At 35.6% G+C, this 23,441-nt stretch overlaps 1 protein-coding gene and 1 pseudogene across 4 annotated transcripts in view; one reads left to right on the top strand and one right to left on the bottom strand.

The window, feature by feature from the left end:
* The window catches only part of SCFD1 (sec1 family domain containing 1), a 104,263-nt gene that overhangs the window by 26,490 nt on the left and 54,332 nt on the right, over positions 1-23,441 (bottom strand). For 3 of the 4 annotated variants that reach the window (XM_005561013.4, XM_005561015.4, XM_065548685.2), the window contains 4 exons: positions 12,517-12,613; positions 7,148-7,218; positions 5,055-5,134; positions 1,789-1,851 (listed from right to left, as the gene is read on the bottom strand). In XM_005561013.4, coding sequence (XP_005561070.1) covers positions 1,789-1,851; positions 5,055-5,134; positions 7,148-7,218; positions 12,517-12,613 — 311 coding nt within the window. The remainder of the gene's footprint in view (positions 1-1,788; positions 1,852-5,054; positions 5,135-7,147; positions 7,219-12,516; positions 12,614-23,441) is intronic. The other variant, XR_012415697.1, reaches the window with a different exon arrangement.
* On the top strand, positions 18,173-18,724 carry LOC107130392 (ubiquitin-conjugating enzyme E2 C pseudogene; annotated as a pseudogene).

Here is a 23,441-nt window from a genome sequence, read left to right as displayed (position 1 = left end):
GAGAATTCCTTGCCTTCCTGATTGTCCAATGCTAAAAAAAGAAAAACAATTTAAAGCTAGTAACTTGGACAACTTGCTTTAGGAGTTCAAACCACAAGAACATATTGAAAATATATATGCCAGTAAGTACTATGAGTAAGTCAAACATTACTGTATTCTTTTATATCAGCAGGTGGATCCAATCCTACATTGTATATTGTCTCTCCTCCCTATACATAAAATCTATCATATAAAAATGTGAAACAGAACAGACTTACTGAATTTTGCCTCAACTCTGAAGAATGTTGTCTACATTTTAAACAACAACAAAGCACCAGTAAGTGGCTTGCCATACTGGGTTTATATCTGTGGTTCAAACGGTCTCTCACATGGAATTAAAAGATGTTTTGTGAGACAGAATAGTAATCCTGCATTAAAATCTCAGAAGGCTAGGGACAGCTTTCAGATCACCCAAGAGTTTCTTACAACATATTTATCAAAATCCCAACTGCAAAATCATAAGAAATCTAATAGGCTTTAATGTTCAATAAGATTTTTAAGGGATGAAACTGAAAACTCTATTTTATTAAATACATGGAAGTAATTTTCCAAAAATCTTTTCCTTTTCCTCGTCTTGCCTTACTCCACTCTGAAATGAAGAGATGGACAGGATGGAAATCTTTTCATTCACAGAAGCAAGAGAAAGTAATCCTTGTTGGAATGAATGGCCCTGGGTGATTCCTGTCACCAGGCAACTCTGAGGGGGTGTGCTAACCTGAGCAGCACTGTCTGAACTGGCCTGAAAATCCAGGCCAGCTGGATTCCTTTTGTCAAGTACTTACAAGGCTGAGTGCTTTTGTTTTTGGAAATTGTTTCATTAAAACCAGTTACTCAGTGTGGGGCTAGGATAAACCTGTTCTCCTCTGGCTTCCTGCTTTTGTTTTAGCTCTAAGAAGTAAGGTAGGAATTGGAAACTGTATGGTACCAAAAAGAGTAGTCAGAATTACCCTGTTCAGTTTCTCTGAAAATCACACATACTCCACTGGGGTCTCTGGAGTAAGATGTCATACCTAGCCCTGAGGACTTCCTATCATTCAGCACTGCTTGAATCTATCCTGAAGCTAGGCCTAGCTGCAAGTCTATATTAGTTATCAACATTGATATTAAAATAGTTTTAACCTTCAAATGTTTTCTGAAAATGAAAAATATGTTATAATAACAAACAAGTATATGAATAAAAACCATTTAGAAGACAATATTTGTTGTAGAAAATTTGGAAAATAAAGAAAAGTACCCAAAAGAAAAAAACTATACCCCTTAGAATTACCCACTATTAACATTTAGGTGTGTATCATTTCAGCTATGCAATTAAATGTATGTATGTGTATACTCATCCACACAGATACACACAGATGGATAAATGGACATATAGGGATGATACTGTAAAAAATGTCATCTAAGTTTCAGCTTATACCATGTAAAAGACATTAACTTACATTTTAAAGTGAGAATTTGAATGTGCCCAACACTAAAAAATGATGTTTGAGGTGATATACTAATTAACCTGATTGGATAATTACACATGGTATGTATTAGCACACTGTACCTCATAAATATGAACAATTATTACATGCCAATGAAAAATAATTTAAAAAAATAGAAAAGAAAAAGGAGAACTTCAGCCATCTAAATGTCACCAAAGGTATGGTGACATTTTCCACATTCAAAGTGTCAGACATTGTGTTTTTAAGGCATGAAAGTCTAAGGTTTTGAGTACAAAGATGCAACAGAATTATTAAAAATACTTACCCCATTGGTTTAGTGGTAGTGCTGCCATAGCTGGCAGGAGCTGAGGCCATCTTGGTAAAAGCCCTATAAAAGAAGGAAGTTGTACTTAAAAGCTAATTATTAGAGCTAACTCTGGGTGTCATGGCATTAAAATATCTATTGACTAACTTCTATGATGCAGACATTTTCTGAAAAGAGAATTTTTAAACTAATATAACTGTACTACTATTAGTACTAAAACACTGAATTATTATTTTTTGAGACAAGATCTCACTCTGTCACCCAGGCTGGAATGCAGTGTTGCCATCATGGCCCAAATGCATTAGTTTTCCAAACTTCGTGTTTTTCTTCATTTCTATGTGATCATTTAAATAAAAAGAACTGATACAGAGACTTGATAGCTTAAAAGAACAATCATATAATAATTTAGTCTTTTTACTGTTTCCTACATTCTATGCTCCCTTGTTTCCAGGTACATGCCTTTGCTCATGCTGTCCTTTAGGAGTATACATTCACTACCTTATTCAATAGAAACTGTATATTTCCTTTTAAGGCTAAGTTCAAAACCACTTTCTTTGTTAACACTTCTAACTCTACCACTCAATGATTTTTCCCTTTAGTTATATTCTACACCAGACTTTTATACTTAATTGCATATATTATTTTCAACTCTTTCTAAATGTCCAGAATCTCTGTAACTAAACAATACGATGAAGGATGGGCAGAAAGATGGCATTTAGATGTGCTTTAGAAATATTTTTATTCTGAGAGTATTTTCATTGTAGAGAATCCAGAAAATATAAAATGCTCCCAGAAGAATCCTGCCACTCTGAGGTAACCCCTGTTAAGATGTTGGTGTAGTCTTCTAATCTTAGGACACATGCCTATTTAACATATATGATTTAAAAACCAAAGTTAGCATCATATTGTATATACTGTTTTATAACACATTTTAGTAGCACACCATAAACATTTTATGCCAATCAATATTCTTTCATAATGATTCTTATTTTAAATGCTTTGTAACTGGGAAAAAAAGAGTACCTAAAGAAAATTTTATAAGGGAAAAAAATGTAAATCACTAAGATGTGGTAGTAGAAATGCTAAAAATACTCAGTTTCAATCTTGACAAAATCTGCCAACAACAGAGAAATCTCAAACAAAAATTTCAGTTCAGAAAGGAGGATGTGAATCAGCAGTGGATTAGAATTTCTGCATTAACAACAACAACAAAAATAGTTTTCCACTAGAAACAATATCTGAACAACAAAGAAGGGTTAAATAACAGTACATTTATATGGTTTAATATTAGGCAAACAGTAAATACTTCCATGAACTGGCATGACGAAAGCTATTAAGAACTAGAATACAAAACTGTATCTCTAAAAATGATTTCCCAGTTTTAAAAAATATCTGGCTGGGTGCAGTGGTGCACACCTGTAGTCCTAGCTACTAAGGAGGCTGAAATGGAAGGATCATGAGCCCAGGAGTGTGAGGTTACAGTGAGCTATGATTGTATCACTGCACTCCAGCCTGGGTGGCAGAGCAATACCTCGTCTCTAGAAAAAAAATCTGTCATATGTATAAAGAATGAAAGAATATACACTAATGTTTACTTGTACTGCAGACACGATGCCACAAGTAGAAAATTCCACATCTGACCTCATGTCAGGTTGCAGTTCAAATGCACAACTTAAGAATATTGATAAAATTACCTTTAGGCTATGTATATGAGACAATAATCGATTTTTTTTGTTTAGACTTGGGTCCCATCCCCAAATATCTCATTTTATATATATGCAAATATTCCAAAATCTGAAAAAATCCAAAATCCAAAACACTTCTGGTTGCAAGCATTTTGGATAAGGGGGACTCAACCTGTATTATAAAAATTGAGAAAGACAGTTTTCAGTTTTCCTTTTAAACAAAGGTTTGTTGTGTGTTTTTTTCTTATTACAAGAACACAGACAAAAGTAAGTTTCAAAAGTATAGATAATAAAAACACTCGTAATCTCACCACTCAAGAGATAACTACTGTTAACAATTTGGTATAATTCTCTTGCTATGCTTATTTTTTTTATATAATTGTGATCAGAAAGCATATTTAATCCTTTCATCTTAAAAAATTATTTTAAAAACTATTTTGAAGGCAATACTTTTTGTAGAAAATTTGGAAAATAAAGAAAAGCACCCAAAAGGAAAAAAAATTCTACTACTTGGAATTATCTACTATTAACATTTAGTTGTATGCCATTTCAACTCTGTAATTACATGTATGTATATGCTTATATGAACACATACATATGGATGAAAGAATGGATAAACAGGGATCATACTGTAAAAAATGTCATTTAAGTTTTGGCTCAAATGTGACTACCTACTAGATGCTTTCCCTGATCTGCTAAGCAAATTTAGCTATCACCCCCAGCAGGTTAAAATCTTATCACTTAAGTTTTATTTCCTATGTCATTTAACACAGTTTTAACATTATTCTGTTCATTTATTTGCTTATTTGTTAATTGTTTCCTCAACACAAATGTAAATTCACTGACAGTTGGGGCCTTGTTTATCATGCTCGCTATTAGGAAATATTTATCAAACAAATCAATAAAGAGTGTTATAATTTTTTTTTGACTTTACAATATAACATGAGCACTTCCCAATGTCACTAAGTAAGTCTTCTGATTTTTAATGACTCGATTGTATTTATCTTACAGAAATGCCACAATTCACTTACTAATACTACTGCTAGACATTCAGATTGCTTTTAAAAATTTCATTATTACAATTGTATCTAAAATCTTAGCTTCAATTACTAGTGGTCAGAGTTATTTTTAAAGAACTCTTTATACCATCCAGAAAATTTTTGACAATTTATATTCCTAATAGCAGAGTATAAAATGCACACATGAATTTTCCTGTATCCTTGGCATGGTATTTTCTAAATGTTTGCATTATGTTAATTTGCCTTTCTTGGATTGCTAGTCAAATTAAAATTTCCTCTTAATGCCCTGGAGACATTTGACTCCAGACATTTCAGTCTTTGACTTTCTCACCTTATCAGTAAAGAAACTATAAAGCTTGCCCAGGAAAGAAAGGCATAACTGTTTTACATAATTTTAAGCTGTAAACAGGGTGGGCCAGATAAGGCAATATTTATGCCACTGGATATATAAAACCATCAAGGCATTGTTCAGTTTTCTTATTAGCATTCCCATTTTCTTGGGAATGAAGCCTCAATTTTACTCCTTTAAATGACAGGAATTAAAGAAGAAAATAAAACTTACTTCCACTGTTTGATATATTGTAAAGGATTAAGGTTGCATCCTGCATCAGTTAAAGCTTTTTTATATTGCTCCAAATCAGCCTGAAATAAGAAAAGAACTATATGACAAAAAATTTTACTTTCATGAAAGATGTTATTTGATTAATTAAAAGTAAGACCAAAGGCATGAGTTTAAATTCTTGGCACCCAAGTAGAGTGGAGTCACGTCTTAAATGAGTACCCATGTGACCACCCAAGACAAGAAAATCGCATATAATGAAAATTACCTTTAAGAGGTTCCCAAATCACCTATAAAAGTACAGTATTTTAAAATTTCTCAGTAAGTCCAACAATGTTATTTTTTTCCTTTACTGCTGGGATAGACTGCTTTTCTTTGGGACACGCACTAAATGATTTGGTTTATTTCTAAACCAGAATATTTCTAAACCAGAAACACAAGGGGAATGACACCAACTCAGGGGAGCTGCAGATTTGGGTTTCTCATCTCATTTTCATTCTAGGGGTCCAGATTCATTAACTGGACAACAGGTGTCCTGCACTTTAAAAAAAAATTTTTTTTCCAACTCTTCCTTACTCATTTCCTGATAAGTCTGGCTGAATTTGTGTAATTTAAAGGAGCCTATCTTAATGATCACTTACATTTATGAAAAGACATAATCCTTAGCAAAGTAAATAAAAATAATGTGGTTAAATTAAGGGAATACTGAATTAAGTTTTAGAATCATATATTCTTAAGAAAAATATTGTAATTAAGCTATCAGAATCCCCTGAGATATATAGGTAAAACTCTGTTGATGAGAGAGATACTTTTTTTTTTTGAGATAGAGTTCCACTCTTATTGTCCAGGCTAGAGTGCAGTGGCGCAATCTTGGCTCACTGCAACCTCTGCCTTCCAGGTTCAAGGCATTCTCCTGCCTCAGCCTCCTGAGTAGCTGAGATTACAGGTATGCGCCACCACATCCAGCTAATTTTTGTATTTTTGGTAGAGATGGGGTTTCACCATGTTGGCCAGGCTGGTCTCAAACCCCTGACCTCAGGTAATCTTCCCACTTTGGCCTGAAAGAGATACTTATAAAAAGAAAACCATACTTTCTTAAAAAATTAGAAGTGAAGCTTTGTGTTCCCAAGGTAAAGTAGAATGGCTGAGAGCAAATAGCAGGTTTAGTTTTGCTATTTTAATATGCCAAAGATTTTTGACCAACAGAAACCCTATCAATTTACCAGATACTAAAAAAAAAATTGCTGCTGGCAAAGGAATGGAGTTTAGAACAACCACATTCTAAATGTCATCTTGAGGTTCTTATGCTTCTTGCTCATCCAGTAAAACTATACAGTTAACATTAGAGTCAACAGTCTCTAACCCAGTAAGAAGTCTGATACCAAAATCACCACTTTCTTTTACAGAATAGACTATATTTTCTATATTGGACATTAGTTTTAAAACAATCTTAAAATAAGGTTAACCTTTCAAAAAGCACAGCAAATCTGATTAACTTAGTTTAGAATAGTTATTTTCCAAAAATAAGAATTTTGGCCACTTAAATTCAGTTCACATTCCAACAACTTAAAAGTAGATGTTTCACGGGTAGTTTCCCCTGGTAACAATAAAAGTTGCTATAAAATACAGCAGTACATAGAAGCAGCCTTAACAAATTGTTTTTATTTCTTTTCTTTTCTTTTATTTGAGATGGATTATTGCTCTCACCCAGGCTGGAGTGCAGTGGCGTGATCTCGGCTCACTGCAACCTCTGCCTCCCAGGTTCAAGCTATTCTCCTGCCTTAGCCTCCCCAGTAGCTGGGATTACAGGTGCATGCCACCACACTTGGCTAATTTTTGTATTTTTAATAGAGACGGGATTTTGCCATGTTGCCCAGACTGGTCTCAAACTCCTGAGCTCAAAGTGATCTGCCTGCCTCGGCCTCCCAAAGTGTTGGGATTACAGGTGTGAGTCACCATGCCTGGCCATTTTTCTTTTAAAGGAATAAAGTAGATATTTAGCTGCAGTGACTTTTACTTCTATTTTTAAAATCTGAATTGTAGTAGTCTACAAATAAGCATTGCCCTTCCTCCCAATAACTGAATAAAGGACATACCTCAGAAGGTGCTTGCTGTGTGCTTATATAATAGATAAGAAACAACCTCATTTTATCTTCTGGAGTTCCTGCTGCATAGGGGAAAAGAGGTTAAAAAAAGATTTTCATAATTGTGGTTATTATGTATTATAGTCAACGCAAGTATGTTACATTTCAAGGCATATATAAATGTGACAAAAACAAAACATGGCTCTTGATTTAACTGAGCTAAGGTGACAGGTACTATAATCACAACCATGTAAAATACAGATATGGAAAAGATTAAATGAGGTGGGATGAGAGGGCTGTGATTATGACAGCATCTCTATTGTATTTTCCAAATTGTGTATAATGTTGAGATTTCCCTTTTAAACTCATAATGAAAGGAAAGGATATAAGCAGGGTAATCATACAATTCCAAAACAGATACTTTTGAGGTGGCAAAAGGGGTGCCACTAACCATTACATAAGGACAACTGGTATGAAAGTGGGACTATCCTGGGAAACCAGATGTATGGTCACCCTAGGAATTGCTGGCACCCTATGAAACTTTGCTGGCTAAACAAAATCAACTAGCTGAGCCTAAAGCCGTATTTCTCAAACTGGGGGCCCCTAAATACACGTGTTTCTGAAGGCTTTTATATTACTATAAGAATGGGAAAACCATATATTTTTATTTAAAAAATTTTTATATCACATAGAATATATCTGCCTCAAATTTTAAGACAAAACATAAGATTTCAAACAAATATCTTGCTTGTAGTGCTCTGAGTTACTACTCTTACTACCGAAAGTCCAAGACTGTCCAGAGAAACTCATTTATTGTCTGTTCTTCTATCACGTGCACTTTGGTGGAAATGTGATGAAGCACTGGTCTTGACAAATAACAATATTCAGTTTCACTTTAAAGTGTATCCTAAGATGCAAGAACTCAGAATTGTTGTATTTTATTATAGAATAAAAACTAGTTGATTTTTTTCAAAACATAATGACTGACAGGACACTTATTTTTTATATGATTTGGAACACTAACACTCATTCTCTAATTATCTGTACTCCCTGAATATGACAAAGAATGGTAAAATAAAGATCAAGTTCTCTAAAGTTCTCATGTCTACAAATAAATACTGTATTTGGGGCATTTTGAATATTAGATTATGAGACTCCAGGGCCTGTTAAATCCTAGGACAATACTGATATTTTTGTTTTAGCAGGTAATTAGCCTGATTCAGTACGGGCTAATGTTCTTACCAGCCTTCCGTAGGTTATTCTTCCATCATCGATTCTATTTTCAAAACCTTTCGCAGTGCTATTGGGATCTGTCCCACCAACCAGTGGTCAGTCCGGGGACTGGGAGGTAGTCATCTAACTCTTCCCCTCTCAGTCTTTGAAATGCTGTTTAGGATCAGCTTCATACATGTGCAGTTCAGGGGTGAACCCAGGAATTCATGAACAACTTTACGAGGTTACTTTCCTGAGCTCCTTCCTCTCCACAATCTCCCTGGTACTTTCCCATTTCCTTGGCCTTCCCTTTTTGGTGCCCCAGCTAGAAAGCTTTGGCTTTGGTCACCCTGCTTCACTGAGCACTTCCTGCCATAACTGCTGCAACTATGATCGACCAGTTAGAGGACAAAGGGCACAAGAGTAATGAGGCTTGTCCTACCCACTTGGGACCACAGATCCTAATATACAAGAGGAAGGTTCCCCTCCCTCAGTTTTCAGGGCCTGTGGGTCCCTGAGTTTGCTTTAAGTATCTTCAGCATCTAGCATAGCTTTTTCTAATAGCAGATACTTACTTCGCTTAAAGAAGGAACAGCTCCCACTCTTCTTCAAGGGGAAACATACTTTAAAACTGCTACAGTGTTAATAACTGCCTTAGAACATCTGCTAAGGTTTTAAAGACCAATCTGATGGTAAGGGCTGCTGATGGTAAGGGCTGCGGAGCATACTGATGGTTATAATGACATAACCACAGGGAAACAAAACTGAAAATGTTAGCATGTGTCCTTTACAACTATGATTATTCTAAAGCCTATAGCTACAGCCTGGAACCTCTTGTCACACGTACCTCTCTCCTTTGACTGCTACTTTAAAGTCAGAATTCCCTTACTGAGTAATCTGGTGTATTTTAGAGAAAAGTTTTAAGTACAGTTTGGAGAGCTTTTGTTCTCCCTGAAATTCTGAGAGTAAGATGCTGACCTGCTGTCCCATCACCCCCAAATGTCAAAGACATTCTCTAACACAGCCTCAGTAAAACAATTAGCAAAATGTGATATTAACACTGACACATTACATTGATGTGATATACTACATGATACATTCATTACCATTTAATCCTCAGATCCTATTTCAAGTTTTACCAATTACGTCTACAGTATATTTTATGGAAAAAGGATCAATTTCAGAATCACGTGCCACATACAGTTGTCATGCCTCTTTAGTCTTCTTCTGTATGAAACAGTTCCTCCATTTTTCCTTGACTTGCATGGCCTTGGTTACTTTTTAAGACTATAGGCTGGTTTCTTCCTAGAATATCACACAATTAAATTTTGTCTAATATTTCTTCATGATTAGATTTAGGTTATACCAAGGCAAGAATATCACAACAGTGATGCTGTGTTCTTTGCACTGAATCCTACTAGCCCTTTACCTCTCAGTCTTTCCTGAGCTCCTTCCTCTCCACAATCTGCTTAGTACTTTCCCACTATTTTATGTCTCTTTACTGACGATGTTCACTGTGGTTACCTAATAAGATATTTATCAGGCTTCTCCACTGCACGGTTACTTTTTCTCCCTTACGGCTAATAAGTATTTTGTGGGGAGGTATTCTGAAACTGCATAAATATCCTATGAAATTTCAATTTATTCATTTATTATGTCCACATGGACTCTTGGCATCCTCTTTTATCAGTGGGTTATAATCTGTTATTATTTATTTTGATGCTCAAATTGTCATCTTCAAGTTGACTTCTGGGTTCTTTTGACAAGTTCTATTATTTTTGGAGTACCATCCCTGCCTTCTGATACAACAAAAATGTTCCAGACTCATTTTGTACTTTTGCTCCCTGCCCCACCTCTGGAATCAGCCACCTCTCCAAGGAGTCCTAGTGGAAACTGTATTTATAAGCCAGCATCTTTACTAGTTGGGTATTGCAGGCCCTTTCAGTTAGCAGAGCTAGGGAATACATGAGTGTACACACCACCCCCGCTCCCACATACAATCTATATTTATTTCTGTATCTGAACAGATATATAGTGAAAACACTAAGTTCACACCAACACCTCTAATTTCAATCCAACACTACAGGGTTCATTCTAATTTTTTCCCTTTATATATTTATAAATTCCCTCTCTGACAATGGGAAATTGGGCTTTCTTTATATTATCCAATATATTTATCTAGCCAGTCCCCTGTGTATAACAAATATCCCATCTCTGTTTCCATCCCCTTGCTGCATGGATGCCCTTCTTACTTCACTTGAGCTCTGATTTCCTGCAGTGGACCCATCCACATACCTAGACATACTTCTCAACTCACCTAGGCCCAAGCTGGTTTGTTCCTGCGTGGGGGTCACCCTCCTCAATCTGTTAGGGTTCTCACACACCTTACTAGACTACTCCCACATGTGGACACTCTGCTTTCCTTTACTGAACTTTGACATCTAATGCCAGATTACTAATACTCCCTTTATCCCATGAGTGGATGCCCTTAGCCATCTTGCTCAGGTTCCAACATCTTATTCTGGACCAAAGTGGCACTAGACTGCTACTTTGCATGAATGCCTACCTTGCTCTATCCTACTTAGTATCTTTAGGGATAAATCGTTTGAGAAAGGGGAAAGGAAAAAGCAGGACTGATTGCCTTTCTGTCAACATGCTTTTTTGTTTCAACTTTACTTGAAAGTTACTGTAAATAACAAGGAATAGCTCAGAAATGATGGACTTCATATAACTTTTTGAATTTCACTAAAATGCATATACCTTTAAAATGCTATGTTCTCACCACAAATCTAGCTTTCTAAAAGTGTGAGCAATACTTATGGCTTCTCAGATGTTTGTATAAATAGAATCTTTAATCATAAAATAGTCTGCACTTTTAAATTATTTTCTAATTTGGATTACAGTCTAAATTTCATACCAAAACGACAACTCAAAAACCATCATTATGCAGCTTAAATAGCTTATATGCAAAATGGGTCCTAGGCTTTCCATTTGTTTAGGAAAAAGCAGAGATTTGAATTCAAAACTATTCTGAAATGATCTATAGGTCTCTAAAGTTTAGGGAATTTCAGAGGCTAAGACGCTATGTAGATCCCACAATCTTTATAATTAAAAGCCACAATTGGATTACATTAAAATGTTTTTGACTATTTTTGCCTGTGGTTTTTTTTTTGAGACAAGGTCTTGCTCTGCCACCCAGGCTGGAGTATAGTTGTGCGATCACTGCTTACTGCAACATTGTACTCCTAGGCTCAAGGGATCCTCAGCCTCCCAAGTAGCTGGGACTACAGAGGCATGCCGTCCTGCCTGGCTAACTTTTTTCATTTTTTTGTGTGTATACGGGGTCTTGCTTTATTGCCTAGGCTGGTCTCAAACTTCTGGGCTCAAGCGATCCTCCTGCCTCAAGCTCCCAAAGTACTGGGATTACAGGCATGAGCCACTGTGCCTGGCCAGTCTTTACCATTTTTAAGTGCACAGTTCAGTGGTTAAAAAAAAGTTTTATATTTTTTTGTTCCCTTCATGCCTCCACCTCTCTCCCTTTCCTGGCCTCTGGTAACTCTATCATCATAAGATCTACTTTTTAAGCTTCCAAATGAGTGAGAACATGTGATATTTGTCTTTCTGTGCCTGGCTTATTTCACTTAACATATTGGCCTCCATAGATCATATTTTCTAAGTACAAATAGTTATATTTTAAGAAAATCTAACATACAAATATTTAAAGTGATTGGCCATAGAGTTTCTTTAAAAGTAAATTCCCTAAACATGTAAAACAGAATTTAGTTTTAGATTCATCTTTTCAGGAAACTGAGGGTAGACCAAAGTAATTAGGAAGCGAATCACTTAGAGACACCTGCTTTGAATGTTATACCTTCAAATCTTCCTGGAACCAGTAGAAATTAAGCTTTACATATGAATAGCCTTAAACAAATGAATATAAAAAGTGCTTAAATACTATCAAATAAAAGTTCAATGAAATGAAATGCAAATCATTTTTCCACCATAGGAACTGCTAAGTTGTAAAATTTTCCCAGAAAATAGCTCATTTAATTATCTTGATATTAGCATTGATTGTCAGAAAAACAACAATTCTATTCAGTTTACTCAATTGAAAATGCTGGTTTCATCAGATATGAAACTTACATTAGCCTCAAATTTTTGGTACCTACCATCAGGGTCTGATATTATATCTAGAAGAGATTTATCCAGAGTAGTTTTGCTCATTATTTTTTCTTCATATTCAAAATATACATCCAATTTTCTTGCCTGTTTCAAAATAAATATGAGAATATATTAAGTCATTAAAATACATGCTGGTCTACTTACAAGTTTCTGTTTTCTATGATCAATTTTAAGACATGTTCTTTGAGACAGGTCAAAAGTATAGTTCAGAAGTACCAGGCTGAAGTACAGTGGTGCAATCTCAACTTCCCAGGCTCATGTGATCTTCACACCTCAGTCTCCCGAGTAGCTGGGACCACAGGTATGTGCCACCACACCTGGCTAATTTTTCTGTATTTTTTATAGAGATGGGGTTTTGCCATGTTGTGCAGGCTGGTCTTGAACTCCTGAGCTCAAGCAATCTGCCTGTCTCGGCCTCCCTAAATGTTGGGATTATAGGTGTGAGCTACTGTGCCCGGCCTTCATTTCTTAACAGAATTTAAAGTGCCTTACTTTTGAATACTTTTGAATATATATTTAATATAGGAAAAAAATAGATTATTTTGTTTACCATATTTGATGGATAAATTCAGCAGTAATTCTGCATACCATACATATATTAGCAAAGATAAAAACACAATTCTTACTTATTGTATTGGTTACTGGCATACAAATCATATTGTACTCCATGCAAAATTCATGTCAGGTGGTCAAGTTATGTTTACTACTTTAGTGTGCAAATCCACACACATTCACATTAACTGAATGGAAAGTTACCTTAACTAAATTATTGTCCTTTTTGTTTTTTTTAAAAAAATTAAAACTTTCCTTATTCATTTTCCTGTTTAATATCTTGAAGTTTAAGATAATGGAAACTAGTAAAACTTGGCTGTGTGAGACCTTTCCTAATTGAAAAATTTGTTGATTAAAATTATCCAAATAAAGTTAACATATTAAGATCCTCAAAAGCAAATAAAAATGATCAAATATCTCTTAAGTTATGCTTCAGATAAATCAGATATTATTGAGGGTGTTAATAATCAAGTGGGAGTAGAAACCATTCATGAAATTATAAAAATCAATTTTTACAATTAAAGGTGTAAACAAAGTGGGAGTAGAAACCATTCATGAAATAAATTAGGATTTATAGTAATACCAACATAGAACCAATATACAAATATACAACATAAATACATTATGCTAAAAGGCAGAATGAAATAAATAGCCAATTGAGGAGGAAGTGATACATTCTGAGTTGAAGTCTGAAAGTGACTTAGGGACACAGATATAGTTCATTTCAGTTAAACAGATCATGCCAAGGCACAACAAGGTAGAAACATCTCAATAGTAGACTAAGGAGTGAATTTCATATATGGAGCAAGAAGAAATCAGAGTCCTCTCACTCCCACTCCCTTGGGGTGGCACGCAAGGCCAAAATTTAATAGATTAAATATCCAGACAGTTCAAAAATGAATACAACATAAAAAGACATATACTGAGAAGTCTTATTTTTCATCCCTGTCCTCTTCCACCCCATTTCTACCTGCTTCTATAGGTATTTATTATTATTATTATTTCTTCTAGGTTTTTAGAGTTTCTTTGTGCAAATATAAGCAAAGGGTCTGTATTCTAATATCTGTCTCCTTCCTGACACAAGAAGTATGATACTGTACTTTTCCGCCCTTTTCTTTCACTGAACAATATATTCTACATCAGCATGTAGAGGATTCCCTATCAGTGAGCTCTTATCTATGAAATCTCCAGCCCTTCATATTCTTCAGACTCTCTGATATAGGAACTATTTTAGCTACTCTATAAAGTTATTTTGAATACTAAAACAGAGAAAAAGTAAAGTCCTAGGAATGAGAAAGTCCCACCAATAATATTAAAAACGAACAAAAGAAATATAAGAGATTCTAGGAAAAAGACCACAGTAGTAGCTGTGGGAATAGAAAGGACAAGATGAGTATTTAATACTTTACATGAGAGAAAGGATATGGGATACAAAGCAGTGAAAGAAGGAAAAGAAAACTTTGGGGAACAACAATGATACTAGAAACTATTAATGTGAATATTAGCTTGGGAAAAGCCGTTATCTGCAGAGTGAAGTCAGGAATGGAAGGGGAAAGGTGCTAAAATAAGATGTTAAACCAACTTTCAGGCCCTCTGATCCAGCTAACCTTTTCTATTTTATCACTCTTCACTAAATTCCGTTTCCTCTAGTCACATCAAATAGTTATTTCATTAAACTTTTAACTTTTCATTAAATACTGTGTTCGCTTTTAATTCTCTAGTCTTAGGCTCAAGTTATTCTCTTAGCTTTTGCAGAATATATTGCTCTTCTACCATCTACTCAGTGAATTCTATTCATGCAAGATCTACCTTCTCTGTAGCTTTTCTGCAACTCTTCCTTCAATCCCTGCTCTCTCCCCTTTCTGACCCTCTCCCAGTGTCCTCCTTGGCCAAAATAACTCATTACTCCTTTATCTGTGTATCAACAGCACTTTACACACCTCATCATAATAACAAAGATCACAGTATATTACTGTCCTTTGCTTATGTGTCTAAAACTGTAAACTCCTTAGAGCATATCTAATTAACTATTTAACCCTAGGAGTCTAACACAGCACCTGGCTTATAACAAGCACTTGCATTTGTTGAATTTCGAAACCAAGAACAGGACGTACACAGACCAAGCAATCATTTTTAAAAGTCATGAAAGTAGATGAATGAACTTCTGGAAGTGGAAAACATAAATAATCTAGTCTTTTGTGACTAAATATATAAAACTCAGTATGCTAAGGTGTGATGGCACATGCCTGTAGTCCCAGGTACGTGGGAGGCTGAGGTGAGAGGATCGCTTGAGCCTTGGGAGTTTGAGACTAGCCTGGGAAACACAGTGAGACTCTGTCTCTAAATAAATAAATAAATAAATAAATAAATAAATAATCTAAATATGCTAAATGCCATAGCAGAATCTAATTTCTGTAACTATATAAATCAGTAAAAAGAACATGGCTCACTGACTTATGTTAAGTACAGGCAATTGGTTCACTTTGCTCCTTTTGAGATGTAGTAACTTACTTATAACATCAACTTCTAACGAACAATGGAAATAGGGTCCAAAAACAACTTAATGTGATTGCCACTAGGTAGGGGGTTTCTTTTTGAGATGACAAAAATGCTTTAAAATTAGATTGTGGTTGCAACCACTCTGTAAATATTCTAAAACCTATTGAATGATATGTTTTAAATTGATGAATTGCAAAGTATGTAAGTTACATCTCAATAAAGCTGTTAAAAGTAACAGCCCTTTAATATACTGATTATGAGGGAGCACCATCTAAGAGGAAACGGAGTGACGTGCTATACAGATTTTCTAACCTGCATAAGAGAACTAGTATCTCTTCGGCACCTACCATGTGTAAGGCACTTTACTTACAACTACGGCTTTCAAGTGTTTTTAAAAAGAGAGCCTCAGGACCCTCTTTCTCACACCAAATCTTCTGCAGAACCCTAAACACAAAATAGATACAAGTGATCCATTAAATGTCTCCATACAGCTCTAGGGTACCAGAGAACAGGGTTCAAAAATTACTAACTTACATGATCTCATTTAATTCTCCAAATAAAACTATGAGCTAGGGATTATTAATCTCACTTAAAGATGAAGAAACAGACATAAACATGTATTTCTTCAAGATTACCAGAGTAGAAGTAGTACAGAGTTGAGATTCAAATCCAGGTCATACTCTAATGTATACCATAGATAATAGGGAAAATTACACTACCCTCAAGAACAACTTATTGCTTCCTTCTATGGGCCTTTTCTCAAATTCTTGAAATGAGGGAAAACACTAAGAGAAACAAATTCTGTAATTCCAAAGATTAATTCTTCTTATATAACATGGGCTCAAAAGAATACAGTTTGGGTAATAAGAGTGACATAAAAAATGAACAAATTAAAAATATAAAACAAAATAACAAGGTCAAGATAAACTGAGATTCTTTGGTAGCTTCAATAAATATTAAGAATAAGTGAGTAAAAGGGGAACATTCTAGACAATCAAAAGCATGGAATACAGATTATATATAATGAATATAAACTCTGAGAGCCATGCATTTCTCAAAAATCCTTTTACAAGGACATTCTATGGGAGGAATCTCATTAAAATAAATTCTAGTGCTTTTCTCCAAATTTTGGTCATTAGGTAAACAATCAGACTGACTTTACATTCATTTTTTCAGTACACTGCCTCAATTTATATTATATCAAATGAACATTAACATGCTGTGCACACATACACACATATACAGATTGTGTTAGACATTTGACTGGCCACGGCCCACAGGGTTTGGAAAGAACAAAGGAAGGGAGCCCTTTCTAAAACTAGCTTGTCCCTTCTCACCAAAAAGGAATAATCTTAAAACTTATCTGACGCTAAAGCTGGACACCGTGGCATGCACCTGTAATCCCAGCTATTCAGGAAGCTGAGGCAGGAGGATCACTTGAGCACAGGAATTCAACAGAAGCCTGGGCAACATAGTGAGACTTGTCTCTAAAAAACTCTTATCTGAGAAGTACAGGTAGTACACATGGTTTGCTTTTTGAAAATCCATAACCTGGGACATTTGCCAGATGACCAAGAAAGGACACAAAACAAATTCCCTTTTCCTTCATATAATTAATTGCAGGGATTTTTCCTTCTGTTTACTATCTCTCCCCAGTCTAGCTGCAGACACTACTGTTCTAGAACTCTATTCACCGCTAGCGATAATTCCCATTTTTTTTTTTTTTTTTGTCTTTGTAGATGACATAATTTTTTTTTTTTAAATTATACTTTAAGTTCTACGGTACATGTGCACAACGTGCAGGTTTGTGACATATGTATACTTGTGCCATGTTGGTATGCTGTACCCACCAACTCATCAGCACCCATCAACTCGTCATTTACATCAGGTATAACTCCCAATGCTATCACTCCCCCCTCCCCCCTCCCCATAATAGGACCCGGTGTGTGATGCTCCCCTTCCCGTGTCCAAGTGATCTCATTGTTCAATTCCCACCTATAAGTGAGAACACGCGGTGTTTGGTTTTCTGTTCTTGCGATAGTTTGCTGAGAATGACTGTTTCCAGCTGCATCCATGTCCCTACAAAGGACACAAACTCATCCTTTTTTATGGCTGCATAGTATTCCATGGTGTATATGTGCCACATTTTCTTAATCCAGTCTGTCACTGATGGACATCTGGGCTGATTCCAAGTCTTTGCTATTGTGAATAGTGCCGCAATAAACATACGTGGATAATTCTCATTTCTTACCTCAGTCTAATGACTGGGTTGATGACCAAGTCTAGAGTGATCCTTCTTGGCCTTCCCTGTTCTTCAGACCCCAATTCTATCCCCAATTACCATTCAGCAGTGAAAAGAAAGACAGAAGGGAATAAGGAGTTATACCTCCTTTCTCCCTACTTCTCAGGAGGTAGAGGGAATGATAAACCTTTCTCTGTTGCAATGCTACATTAGGAATATTCCAGATTACGAATTAGATAGGGTTTGTGAGACAGAAACCTACCTACCACGTAATATCTATAGGAAAGTGTACCCCCACAGTTGCAGTCGTGAGCTCTCCGAATTCCTGTCTCTCTGCCAGCATCGCCTGGATGGCCTCCCCAAATTGCGAACCAGCCACCACTAGCATCGCAGCCTCCTATAAAGGAGCCGAGCCAAGCTGGGGTGCCACGCAGGGTCCCATGGGCAAAACAGCAGGAACTCATGACTCATGATGTGTGGTGACAAAGGTATTTCTGCCTTCCCTGAAGCAGACCACCTTTTCACATGGGTAGCCATCCATGGAGCAGCTGGCACAGTCTATGAAGACCTGAGGCATAAGCACTCGCTAGAGTTCCCCAGTGGCTCCCCTTACAATGCTTCCACGGTGAAGTTCCTCACGCCCTGCTACTACCCCAGTGTGGACACCCAGGGTAACATATGCATATGCCTGGACATCCTGAAGGACAAGTGGTCTGCCCTGTATGACATCAGGACCATTCTGCTCTCCATCTAGAACACTCTCCATCTCCAGCCTACTAGGAGAACCCAACATTGATAGCCCCTTAAATACGCATGCTGCCAAATTCTGGAAAAACTCCACAGCTTTTAAGAAGTATCTGCAAGAAACCTACTCAAAGCAGGTCACCAGTCAGGAGCCCTGACCCAGGCTGCCCAGCCTGTCCTTGTGTTGTCTTTTTAACTTTTCCTTAGATGGTCTTTTTTTGTGATTTCTGTATAGACTCTGTATCACCAGCTGTGGTATTATTTTTGTTTTTGTCTTTTAAATTAAGCCTCAGCTGAGTCCTTGTGATGTATATTAAATAAATACATTTTGGTCATTAAAAAAAGTATATCCCAAGCTACAATGAACCTAGAACCAGACTTTCAGGATATAACCTACACCTAAGTTGAAGACTGTTTATATTCTAGCCATTCCTGTTTTTTTCTTACTTCTTCACATGTTTCATTTCTGCCATCTTTCAGGGCTGTATTTGGATATCCAGGTGGGTAGCACCAGTAATGCTGTATTATAACCATCTGTTGCTTTGTATAATATAACAAAATAGCCGTTTTTAATTTATTTTCAGTTATTCAGGTGTGCATTTTGCTGCAATTCATACTGGTGGGCTTGCCACTATATGCATGGGTTTGTCAATGTGAAAAATTACGTTACAAAAAACCAAGATGGTCCATAAAATTTATTTAAAGGTGTTCTATGATACAAGTGGCTGAAAATATTTACTTGTTGGGTTCCCAAGCTACAATGAACTTAGCTCATGTGCCATAGTGACTTAGGAATCTTGAATAAAATTCTTCTTTTTACTTCTACCTCTCTTCTGTGCACAGATAGGACAGTATATTATCAAAGTGAGAAACCTGGTTATATCTTCAATTTCCACAACAGATTATCAATCTTACTAGTTGGTTATCTCATTTCCAAATATATGCATTTTTTTCTCTCAACCAAGAGCATCGAATTTCTAGCATTCCAGGCCTAAATCAGAATGTATAACCTCAACTTGTTATCTCACTCCTATCAAAAGTCAAAATGAAAAAATGATATTACAGATTATTCAAAGAATATGCAATCTTTCCACTCCAGATACTAAAAATTCTATTCTTAGTTTAACAACAGGACGTATACAGAGGAACCATTAGAGGGCAATAAACTTAGACTTTGCTACGTCAGTAACTCATAGACCTGCTCTCATTGAATTGTATTTAATATTATATCCCTGGCTTTCATGAAAGCTGCTATATGAAACAGTCACATGAAATCTATAAGGGTAACTGATATTGAATACTACATCATCACATCACTTAACTTATTCTAGATAATGCCCAATCTGAGCAATGTCTTTCATAATGTGATGCTAAGAAATGGTTTGCTTAGAATAAAAAACAGAAAATCTTTCTGACAAAGTTTTTTTTTTTTTTTTTAAATCTTAATCATCTCTCTCTTTTTTATCTTGGCTGTGAGAAAATTCAAAGCCAAATTTGAGAATTAACATTATAACTATTGAGCTTTTACTGAATTATTTTTGAGCTTTTATTGGATTGTTTTCATTCTATGTGCTATTTGAGGGAGATGCCTTAAATCTATTTTAGAATATGAACACAATATTTAATCTGTAAGTTTATCCTATGTATAGACTTGTGCTAAAAATATTTAAATTCAGACTAAAATGATCTATATAATAAAAAATTTAAAATGTACACAAAGTGATCTTTATAATGGCAAGTATAAAAAATATAAACAGAAGTGACCTTATTATCATGAAATAGTGAAAACTGGTTTATGATATTTCTGTGACATTTGTAAAGTGTTGTCTTGTTTTCTATGGCTCTCAGAAATCATTTCATTTTAATTTATTCAACCAGTATGTTGAGCGCTTTTTTTTTTTTTTTTGAGACAGAGTCTCACTCTGTCATTCAGGCTGGAGTGCAGTGGCACCATCTCAGCTCACTGCAACCTCTGCCTCCTGGGTTCAAGTAATTCTCATGCCTCAGCCTCCTGAGTGACTACAGGCATGTGCCACCACATTCGGCTAAGTTTTGTATTTTTAGTAGAGATGCAGTTTTGCCATGTCGGCCAGGCCGGTCTCGAACTCCTGGCCTGAAGTGATCTGCCTGCCTTGGCCTCCCAAAGTGCTGGGATTACAGGCGTAAGCCACCACGCCCAGCTGAATGTTGAACTCTTAAAATATATACTTAGAAAAAGAACAGCAAGTTAAATCCAAAATAGGCAGAAGAAAATGAGTAATAAAAATTAGAGCAGAACCAGTGAAATTAAAAACAGGAAATCAACAGAGGGAAATCAACAGAGAAAAATCACAGACTACAGAGGTTCCCCACTACTCTCTATTTTTTGTTATTTTTATCTTTTATGAGATGGGGGTCTTGCCATGTTGGTCAACTGGACTTGAACTCCTGGGCTCAAGTGATCCTTCCACCTCAGCCTGAGTGGCTGGGATTACAGGTGCATGCCATCACACCTTGCTTGGTTGTTATTTTTTCAGTTTAAATTATTCTTAATCCTATGGTTACTCCAAAGGGATTACAAAAGAGCAAGCAATTCTCATTGAATTTTAGTAGATATGTTTTACGGAACTACAGCATGGTAGAGAGAACATGGGACTTAAAAACCCAAGTTAAAATTCAGGCTTTAGTAGATGGTCTTAAAGCCAAGTATTCAGTATTTTTGAGATTCAATTCCTCTGTAGAATGCGGGAATATACCTATTATGTTAAATATCTAACATAACAGTGAAAAAAAAAAAAGTTTATTCTCCTTTTAAAAGAAAAAAAAACACCCCACATCTTATGTTCCTATTTTCAGCCAAGGATTAGTTCTGTTTCTCTGGGGAACCTTGGCTTATACAGGTAGTTTGCTTTCTCATTATTGAGTTTTGAGATGTCTTTATTCCTCTGAATTTAATCTTTATGAATCTATTAAACTGGGTCTTGCTAAATGACAATGCTTCATCCTCACAAAAGCAGGTATTAGGGAAGTGAGAGCCAAGAGCAAGAGAAAGTTGATTTCATACTCCTTTTTTTTTTTTTTTGAGATGTAGAAGTAGTTCCAGAAATTCACAGTAAGGAGTTGAAGGATATTCCACTCACTGGAGAGCTATCTTTTGTCATACTTGCAATAAAAAACAAAACACTTCAGATTCTCATAGTAATTAATCTTATTTTGAGATGGGAAGAGATAAAAGACAAGTGATAGCTCATCCACTGTGACCTTTCTGATACAGAATATATTTTTCCTCTGTCTTGAAGACACCAAGGTAAAAAGAACTTTCACTTGATATGTATACTGGACAAGAGATCATTTTAAACAAATCAGCACAAAATCCAGCCAGAGAAATGTTCTGACTTCTAGTATAGTAAAAGACCTCTAATGTGATCAGGAGCAATAGTGATCAGTGAATCAAAGTCAGTTAATGTTAAAAAAAAAAAAAAAAAAAAAAAGTCAGTTTATGTGAAGAATAAAACAGGATCTATGCTGTATGTTTTAAGACCCAAAATATACAGTCTGTCAATCACTGATCTATGTCCAAGATTTCCTCTTTGAGTATAGAGATTCACTGACTGACATTTTTTTTTCTTTCTTGCATAAAGCACACCTATTGGAAATCACCTATGATTTCCAGGTTTGCTTCTTTTGGAGTGGAATAAAAAATTTCAGAGACATTGCAAAGTAATTTCAGTACAATATAGTATTTTCTGAGGTTTTCCAATCTTTTATGGTGAAGGTTTTTTACCTACACCTAATTCAAACAATATTTAAAGACTCATGTTCACTGAGTCTAAGATATGCAACTTAGTTTTATAGAAACAATCTTCTTTTCATACTCATACAATTGACACAAATGCATTAAAACACAAATAACTCATTAGTAAGCAAAAAAAAAAAAAAATCCAATCATGAGAGCAGAAAAAGGCACAGGATAATAAGGAAATTGTTATGAGTTATCAACATGTTAATAATGTGGCTACTGGCCACTGTGGTTTACAGAGGGCAACAGTTAATTTGGTGTGTTGACTAAGTAGAGATCAGTTAAGAGAGTTTCTACTTTATTTTGAAAGCTTATCTTCCCCATAAAAATATAAGGCAGTTGAACCAAAAAATAAAAATAAAAAATCAGTCCTCAGAAGGAACACTAGTGAAAAGCTAGCATTGCCAACAAGGGTTAAGCCTTCTTTAGAGTACAGACATCACCTAATCAGATGATGTCTTAGATCTAATTCAGTCCCTATAAGACTGTCTATAAGAACCAGTAAAACAAAAATGAGGATCCAGTAACAATTAAGCCTTGCCTCACAAAGTTTATTGATACCTTATTCTTTACCAGCTATATCCAGTTGGTTGGAGCATTTAGATGTGGGTGCTCTTCCTGTAAGGTGGGAACACTGGGGGAAAGAACACATGATACCATTTCCTCTCTCATCTCATCAACTATGCCTTACAAGTAGGTTACTTTTCTTTAGGTATCTGGAGCTAAAGAGTACTTTATTCAGGTTAGCTACATAGGTGAGCTAAGAATAATTAAAATAGGCTGTCTACAAATTATGTAAGTAATCCCAGAAGCCATTCTTTAACGACCAGCAAGTGGGAAAGTTGCATTTCTATTAAGGATGAAAAAACAACTAAAGAAAGGGTTTAAAAATACAGATTACTCAAAACAAATGAGTATTCAACAATTTACTCTTTATCAGACCCAAATTACCCAAATCACTAAAATCCTCAGAATATCAATAAAGTGAAAATGTTTCTTAAAGTTATGACAAACTGGTGTGCTCTAATTTTCCACCCAAACATCAATTGCAGGGTAACTGCCAGGACTTCTAAAAAGATTAATTTCTTCCTTAGAAA

This window comes from Macaca fascicularis, chromosome 7 (genome assembly GCF_037993035.2).
Source record: "Macaca fascicularis isolate 582-1 chromosome 7, T2T-MFA8v1.1".
Taxonomy (NCBI): Eukaryota; Metazoa; Chordata; class Mammalia; order Primates; family Cercopithecidae; genus Macaca; species Macaca fascicularis.
Note: the sequence above shows the minus strand (reverse complement) of the source record. Positions and strands in the feature narration are given on the sequence as shown.